The sequence below is a fragment of the Chrysochloris asiatica genome, unplaced genomic scaffold (genome assembly GCF_000296735.1).
Source record: "Chrysochloris asiatica unplaced genomic scaffold, ChrAsi1.0 scaffold00003, whole genome shotgun sequence".
NCBI classification, from domain to species: domain Eukaryota; kingdom Metazoa; phylum Chordata; class Mammalia; order Afrosoricida; family Chrysochloridae; genus Chrysochloris; species Chrysochloris asiatica.
In genome coordinates this window covers 26,656,224-26,665,100 of record NW_006408521.1, presented here as the reverse complement: position 1 = coordinate 26,665,100, position 8,877 = coordinate 26,656,224, and the positions used below count along the sequence as shown (strand labels likewise).

Below are 8,877 nucleotides of genomic sequence, written 5' to 3'. Positions count from 1 at the left end.
CATGGACTGCCAAAAGAACCAATAGATCTGTTTTGGAAGAAGTGCAGCCAGAGTGCTCCTTGGAGGCCAGGATGGCTAAGCTTAGTCTCTCATGCTTTGGACATATTGTCAGGAGAGAACAGTCGCTGGAGAAGGATGTCATGCTGGATAATATGGAGGGTCAGAGAAAAAGAGGATGACCCCCAATGAGATGGATCAGCCAGGTGGCATCATTGATGACGTCAAGTATGGCAGCGGTGGTGGGGTTAGCCTGGGATCAGAAATTGTTTTGTTCTGTTGTGCATGGGGTCGCTATGAGTCAGTTCCAACTCAATGGCACCTGACAACAACAACAATCTTACATAGGATAAGCACAGCATTGGAAATTCAAGCCTTCACTGGAGAAAGATGAGTCTTTCTGCTCCCTCAAGAATTCTAGAAGTCTCAGAAACCCTATACAGGGTTGCTGTGAGTCAAAACCGACTTGTCAGCACTTTATGAGAGGTTACGGTTAAGGAAGGAAGAGAAAAGAATTTGTATATTTAAGGTCAATTTTAAGAATGAATACTTGGGCCCAAAAGTCTTTAGAAAGGAAGGTCCCAATTACCTTTATGCCACTGACTTTTGCATATGGATGGATGTGGATACAGATCCTTTAGTGAGGGTAGAGTTTGGGAAGGTGAGGGTCTTCTGTCTTGTGGCCTCCTCTTCGTTTCCTGAAGTGGGAAGTGGTTAAATGTAATGGAAGTGGTGGTGAACTGGTTGGTTTCTAAAGTGTGCTAAAGATTGTAAACAGATGGTGTGTCAATATAGGAAGTTGCTGATCTAGAATGTGTACTAAGCACCCAGAGCAGAAGTGGAAATAGTGAGTTAGAGGAGGCAACAGTTTTAATGGCAGCATCTTTTTTTGTTGGTCCTGGAACAGGTGAGGCAATAATTAGATTGACTGAAGCTCAGGATTTTGCTGATGGAATATGAGGACAAAAAAGTTGAAGATATGTGTAAAATAGTTATTTAATTGAGAGAAGTTGTGGTTAGAGTAAAATATTTAAGTTTAAGATTTCAAGCGGAAGCAAGTTTAATTTTTTGTTTTTTTAGGTTTCTGGCCAATGAATCATATTGCAGATGAGGATTTTATATCACTGACTCAAGTATATTAACTTTTCAGAGCCTTAGAGATGTCTTTGTTGTTGTTGAGTGCTATTGAGTGTATCCCAACTCATAGCAACCCTGTGCAGGATTCTGAAGCTTTAAATCTTTGCAGGAACCAAAAGCTTCATCTTTCTCCCACAGAGAGTTTGGTGGGCTCGAACCACCAACTTTGTAGTTTTCAGTCCAATGCTTATCATATGGAGCCACCACCATCTTCCCCTTAGAGGTGTCTACAAGTCTCTTTGTTAACACATTGTTGTTGTTGTTATGTGCTGTAGAGTCAGTTCCGACTCATAGCGACCCTGTACAGGGTTTCCGAGGCTGTAAATCTTTACGAGAGCAGAAAACCTCATGCTTCTCCCGCGAAACAGCTGGTAGTTTCGAGTTGCTGACCATTAGATTTGGTATCAATCAGCCAGCCTTTTTCAGTGTTTTCATGGACTGTAAACAGGTGGATAAACATGAAATTCAAAACAACAAACTTGGGACAAGGACCTCCTTTGAGTCAGTGAAAACAGTTTTACTATATGTAATTATAGTTTATGTATAGATATGTAACATAAATATTTTATCTTTATATGGTTGTTGTTATTGTGTGACATCAACTCAATTCTTACATAAAGCTACCTCAGGCTTTACAGAATAGAACTGCTCCATTGGATTTTCTTGGCTATAATCTTACTGCAAACAGATCACCAGGTTTTTTCTTCCATGGAGTCATTTTGTTGTTGTTATTAAGTGCTGTCGAGTTGATTCTGACTCATAGTGACCCTGTTGTATAGGGTTTCCGAAAAGTGGCTGGTGAGTTTGAATTGCTGACCTTGTTGTTCACAGTCCAGTGCTGATCCTACAGCGCCATACCATGCAGTAAATAGGCGGATTTAAACTGCCAACCTTTAGGTTAGCAATTGATCACAAACTGTTTTCCCTACTTAGAGGTCTTAAAGTTAAAACTAGTGTTCAGTTTTTAGGACTTTTTTTTGGAGGGGATGGATATGATCATGCCAAAGAGTGGTTATCTGCAGTCTCTGGGCTCTTTTGTAGATCACTCCTACAGCGACAGCACGGAGATGGTGAAGATCATTGTGCACACTGTGCAGAGTCAGGACCGTGTTCTCAAGGAGCTGTTTGGTCATCTCAGGTAGAAAATGGTTTCATTTCCTGTTGAAAAGCCAGGGTACCTTTATTTTGTTCCTTGCAACATTCCTACCCCTCTTTGTATATATTCGGCTTAAGATGAGTCCTGACAGTGCTTTGGCCAGTTTGGCCTCAGCTGCATGTACGAGCAGGCTTTAGAAAGTTAATGGCATTTTCCCATCTAGTATTTTTATGTCCTGCTTTGTGTTCATTGTTTTGGAAGTTAGTCATTAATTCTGAGGCTGATAGTGGGTGGGTTTGGGAAAATGGTTTATAGTCTTGGGAATTGTGTAAATATCTAACATTGACTTACTCTCTCTTAGCAAGTTGTTGGGCTGTAAGCAGAAGATTATCGATCTACTACCCAAGGTGGAAGTGGCCCTCAGTAACATCAAAGAAGCTGACAATACTGTCATGTTTATGCAGGGAAAGAGGCAGAAAGAAATATGGCACCTCCTTAAAATTGCCTGTGTAAGTAATGATGAATGAATGTGTTACTATGACACGAACTGGCTGTTGTTCCCTGAAAAGGGAATTTTTTTCAGCATGATTTGGGTTCTTCAAAGCATGTACATTTTTGTTGGCTTGATGATTGACTAGCAATTGAGATGCAAGACTCATGCTTCATTATCACTCTCTGTTCCCATCTGTTTTTATACTTTTTCCAGCCCCAGGCCACTGTGGTATCCTAACCCAGCTTGGAGGTAGATGTACCTGACTAGTTAATGAAAGCAACCCTTTGTTTGTTTTTTCCACTTCTAACAAAAGTGGTATTAGAGGGGTAGATAGTCTGGCTAATGGTGGTGTTTAAAGGGTAGGTATAGTTTTATACAGAAATACTCTGGTTATGCAAGTAAGTAGTGACAAATATGTAAGTCTTCTGGGTGTGATAGGAAATTGTATGACTTAGCAGAGATGCTTACCTATAATGTTTTCATTTTCTTTTCAATTCTAGACACAGAGTTCTGCTCGGTCCCTAGTAGGATCCAGTCTAGAAGGTGCAGTAACTCCTCAGGCATCAACTTGGCTGCCTCCATCTTCAGTAGAACGGGAACATCCTCTGTCATGCGTGGTAACTCCTCAAGATGGGTGGGTTCACTTTGTAACAATAGGCAGTTGTGTTTGCAATCGCAGTAGGAACAAGGCAGTAGGCATAGTTGTTAAAGTATAGTCTTCAGTGCCTTACAGGCTCTGGTACATGAGGGGACTTCAAAAACTTTGTGGAGAAATGGAATTCAAAGGCACCTCCTCGTATGTGAATCCTGACCATCCTTTGTAATAACCTTGGGCAGTTTACTTGACTTTTTAAATGTTTTCATTTCCCCATCTGTAAAATGGGAATATCTCATAAAACTGCTGTGAAAATTGGGTGAGATAATATATGCAAAGTACTTGGGAAGTAAACATTCAGCAAATGTCAAGCCAAGTTCTAAGTTCTTGCTCTTTCATTGGCTTATCAGTTCTTTTACCCAAACACTATTTCTTCCATTATGCTCCCTTTTTGCATTTATCATTTTGAGGTCCTTAATTACTCCTCTAATTAATTGTTGAGTTAAATCTATTGTATTTTATAACTCAGTATTTCTAAAATTAGATGTTTTCTCAGTGCCTTAAATCAGTTTTGCAAATAAGAACTCAAGTTTGAAGCCCTGTATTTTATTAATTCCTATTCTCTTGCTGAAAACGGAATGACTATCCTTTTCTATTATTTTCTTAGCATAACATGTGCCGTTTCCAGAGCCAGTGGCTCTATGCTAGCTTGTGTGTTGTCGCTTTTCTCCCATCTCCTGGAGACCTCTGCAGTGCCAGCATTTCCTGGAAGCTCTGCCCACACTTAGTTTTGCAGAAGTGCAGCCATGTTACACCGCTGCTCAGGAGATCACGCAGTTGTACATTCTGTCCTCTACTTTTATGAGAGAAAAGCACATGGCAGGAAAGCAAGCTGATCTCAGGTATTTTATTTTTTTAAAGGAAGCAAGTTCTAGGGTGCATCTTGGGGTCATTATAGATTTGGCCCAATAAAATACATCTATAGCTATAGTATAGGCAGTAATCAACTATGTATACTTTAGGGACTCCTCCATTAATCAGAGTTGAATTAAATAAAATTTAACTAACCTTTCTTGCTTTCATGAAAGGCATTTAGGTTTGTTAGGAAATGCTAATGGTTGCAAATGTCACCTCTATACAAGTAATTTCTAAATGAGGTGTGGTTGTTTGCTAAAGTATATTTGACAGGAATTTCAAATACATTTTTTAGTAGGAATCCATTTTAAAGGAAAACTGATCTCAATTATAATGTGCTTGCAGTCCTCCATCACTAAGAAGGAGTACTGGGAACTGTTGGTCTCAGTTTTTCCATCTGTTGAGTAAGCACTGAATCAGAATTTAGTTCAAAGCTGACAGTGGTTACCATCCATAGCCTACAAATAATTACAGTAGAGACCAAGGGTTTGTAAAGGAAGAGGGTAGAGGCCATATGGAAGAGGAGGAAATTATGGAAGGTGGAAACCAGAATCAGGGTCTCCTATAAAATACAAACTTCCAGGGATATTTCTTGGTTCTGGCCAGCTCCCTTGTCACACTGTTTCCTTCTGCTGTTCTCAAAAATCAGCTTGCTTGCTTTCCTTGTCGTTGCTACCATGTGAAATTTCCAACCAGAGCTCGTTAACCCTCCCTGATCTCTGCAGAACAGGCTGTGTGCTCCAATCTTATCTTCTCCACTAGTATGTCTGTGAAGTATGCATGCTGGTGTCTTTAAGGGGTGAAATATTCTTCCCCAGTTAGCATTTTCAGGGAAAGAAAAGGTGGTACGTAAGTGCAACACTTACATTTTAGAGGAAAACCAGATTGAATTGATTTTAGACTCATCATTAGAGCTGGTCATAGGCAGCTGCTTAGAGTACTAAGCAGTCTCTGCCTTTGGATGGGGCTGGGCGGGATGGTAATAGGAAAGGGAGACTGCAGCACTTGGGTGCTGGATTGTCAGAAGGACCTGGAAGACCAGAAAGTAGAGGAAATCCATGTTTCTTTGTTGAATTTCAAAAGGTTTTGATCTTTCATCCTACAGGGAGACTTTAGCACAAATGATAGAAGAAAATTTGAACTGTCTTGGCCATTTAAGCACTATTATTCATGAAGCAAATGAGGATCAGGGCAGTAGTATGATGGTAAGTTTTGTGGAGATATGGTTTTGTGTTTTAGGTATATAAAGTGCAAAAAGTTTCAACTTCCCATGCTAGTCTTATCTGCCATAAGGATATATATATAAGGAATAGAAATAATCAGACAAAAAAGCATTTAGGAAATGTCCTAGACCTCAAATCCCCATCTGGTACTCAGGAATATACTAGGATTGTTGTTCTTAAGTGCCGTTGAGTCAGTTTTGACTCATAGCGACCCTGTATAGGGTTTCCAAAGAGTGGCTGGTGGGTTTCAACTGCCAACCTTGCAGTTTAAACTGACCTTGAAGTTGAGTACTTATCCTAGGACGCCACACCAGTACTCCTATGGTGGCATTTTTGGTCAAATTAAATGAGTGATTAGCTTTCTTTGCTATGTGACTAGTGAAATAGAAGCTTTTTTGTTTTGTTTTGCTTTAGCAATCTGTTTTCTCCAATAAGACAGGTGGGAATTGACTATAATTCAAACATAGTTAACTGTTGCATGTAAAATGAAGTTGTAATTAATAGAAGTGCTTATATTAAAGCTTGGTTAATATGAACTATTCTTGATTTGGAGTCCTGGTGTGGTGCTTTAGGATAAAGCACTGGATCACAAGGTCAGTTTGAACCACAAGATCAGCAGTTCAAACTCACCAGGTGCTCCTAGGAAACTCTATACAAGGTTGCTATGATTTGGAATCTACTTGACAGCAGTTAGCAACATTATTGATTTGTTAGAACTTACCCACTATCATCTTAGAGAAGCTATAATCAAATGCTCACTGAGTTAGCTTTTAGTAAATGTGGTTCCGTTGTCACCTTTTGCAGTTCCTTTTTCACTAAGAATAATTATTTGCATCAAGTATTTGTGAGAACTCTTTAAAATGTTTAAATTAACAGAAAATAAGGTAACCTGAACTCTAATTGTAACTTAAATTTTTTTATTTTGCAATTTTTGTTCAAGCATACAGAAAACCTTGAAAAGTGAATACCTGTCACTAATATTCATCATCTTCTTGTCATTTTTTTAATGCCTGGTTTTAGAGTCTTGACTGGAGTTGGTTAACAGAATGACTAGTCACTTGTTCACTGCCCCAAACATGGAAGTGGTCTCCGCATATGTTGGAATTCGATTTTACTCCATGAAACTATTCTTCATACACCATTCATGGAAGAAATGACTGGGAGCAGAAGCTACTCATGATTTTACAAGTGCAATGTTTTGGTTTATCAGTGATTATAACCTCTAAATAGATAAAGTTTCATAAAAAGTCAATGGACTTGTTTAACTTGTGTTACACTCAACAGATGTTCTTCCTGGCATCATAAGGAGTTGGCTTAGTTCCATTTTCAACTTTACTGCAGTGTGGCCCTGCCCCTTTCCTCCAGTGGGGATTGTTCATCTGTGCCTTTAATACCATTGGCTCATACATTTCGTTAAGAAGTGTGCTATGTGTATATGTATTTAAAATGTACATTTAATAATATTAGAGATGTCATCTGTTAATTTATAATGTATTTGAAAGTTTATCTGGTTTTTCATTTGTAAAAATGGGTCATTTGTTTAAAGAATCTTTCATGTATTCTCATACAAATTTATAAGATCTTCACTTCTTGATCTGTAATTCCAAAATATACAAAGGTATGAAAACTACAGTTTTTTCCCTAGACTTTTTGACAGCTCATTTGCTTGGGAATCTTATGTGAACTGACATTGAATATCCATATCCCATTTAGTGTGAACACCCATTTATTTTGCTGCAGAAATAGTAATGGTTTGATTTTAAGGGATGCTGCCTCAGACCCTGCTGGGGGCTTATGCAGTATATGGTATGCTGTACTATGATATATACACTGAATTAACTACCCTTTAAAAAATGAGAATTTCAGAATTCTGAAACATCTGGCCCGAAAGGTTTCAGACTGTGGATCTATATCTGTTAATTTAGAAGGTATTGTTTGTTGTTGTGTTTTAAAAATGTGAAATGCTTTTGTATTCTAGGCAGTTTTTCACTTTGTGTATTAAATAATTTTTAAATTACTGTCTGAATCTCCAGTCATTAAAAGCGGGTTATAAGGGAACAATTGAATATGATTTGGGAAATGTGAAAGCTGAAGGAAGTGGAATCGAAGTACAGAATAACATATAGACTCTCACTGTAGTTTCCTTAGGAATTAAACAGGACTGTGGAGAAGACGGGAGTCCTGGTGTGGTGCTGTGGTTTAATGCGCCAGACTGCAAAGCCGTTTGAACTGCAAGGTTGGCAGTTCAAGCTCACCAGCTGCTCCTCGGAAACCCTATACAGGGTCGCTATGGGTCAGAGCTGACTCTATGGCACTTAACAACAACAACAACAACATGGAGAAGACGAGCTCTGGCAGCATAATGGGTTATGACTCAGGCTGTAAATCACAAGTTCAGCAGTTCAAAACTGCCAGTTGCTCTGAGAGAGAATGATTAGGTTTTCTACTCCCATATAGATTTGCAGCCTTAGAAACCCCATGTAGGGTCCCTGTGAGTCAGAACCGACTCTACAGCCCACCACCACCATGACCATGGAGAAGACAATATTAGGTAACTTCTTTAATATGGTCTTTTCTTCTCAAATGCCCTGTCACCACTATTCATGTCTAAAAATTATGTCCATATCTTATGTCCTAAAACTGATTGATCTTCATATCATCCCCATTTTTGCTAGTGGTGACATTTTACCCAGTCACCCAGTTTGAAACCTTAGGGATTGATTGTGTTCTTCTGAAATCTTTTTGGGCATCAGATGCCATGGTCTCTCCAAAGATGTAAATTTTGCCCCTATCAACTGTTATACTAGGCAGTATCACTTGCTTTCCTAGTTCTAGAAGATTTTAGTCACTAAACATTTATTGGTATTTCTTGCTTGAAAAATATTGAACTAGATGGCAAGATCTGACACCATTAATGTTGTTTTTGTTGTTAAGTGCTGTTGAGTTGGTTCTGACCCATAGCATCCCTGTATAGGGTTTCCAAGGAGCAGCTGGTGAGCTTGAACCACCAGCCTTGCAGTTCAAACGACTTTGCAGTCTGACGCATTAGCCCACAGCGCCAGTAGGTAGTGGGAATTTGAATCTGGGAGTTTGAATACTGGAAGCCTTCCAAGCATTGGGTTATGGTGGGGTATTTTTTTGTGTGTGTGTGGCAAATGATCATGTATTTTCTAAAATATATTGTAGTAATTGGCAAAAGATTTGCTGTAGGGCAGGACTATTTTGATGGTGGCTGGGGTGATGTTAGAACAACCTGATTCACGTGATAGAAGGAGTCAGCATAGACTCACAGTGACATCATGCTTTCCATGCATACACTGAGAAATTTCTTTTGAATGGCAGGTGTGAATTTTTACATCTCTATTTCTAATCCAAATAATATTGTTTTAAAAAAACACACACAAAAAAACTACAAGAATGC

General features: G+C 39.0%; 1 protein-coding gene across 1 annotated transcript in view; it reads left to right on the top strand.

Annotated features, from left to right (window-relative positions):
* The window catches only part of CHUK (conserved helix-loop-helix ubiquitous kinase), an 83,712-nt gene extending 77,206 nt beyond the window's left edge, over window positions 1–6,506 (top strand). The window contains exons 17-21 of the mRNA XM_006831465.1: window positions 2,176–2,272; window positions 2,592–2,739; window positions 3,224–3,357; window positions 5,339–5,438; window positions 6,477–6,506. Of these exons, the coding sequence (XP_006831528.1) occupies window positions 2,176–2,272; window positions 2,592–2,739; window positions 3,224–3,357; window positions 5,339–5,438; window positions 6,477–6,506 (509 nt within the window). The remainder of the gene's footprint in view (window positions 1–2,175; window positions 2,273–2,591; window positions 2,740–3,223; window positions 3,358–5,338; window positions 5,439–6,476) is intronic.
* Window positions 6,507–8,877: the final 2,371 nt, after the last annotated feature.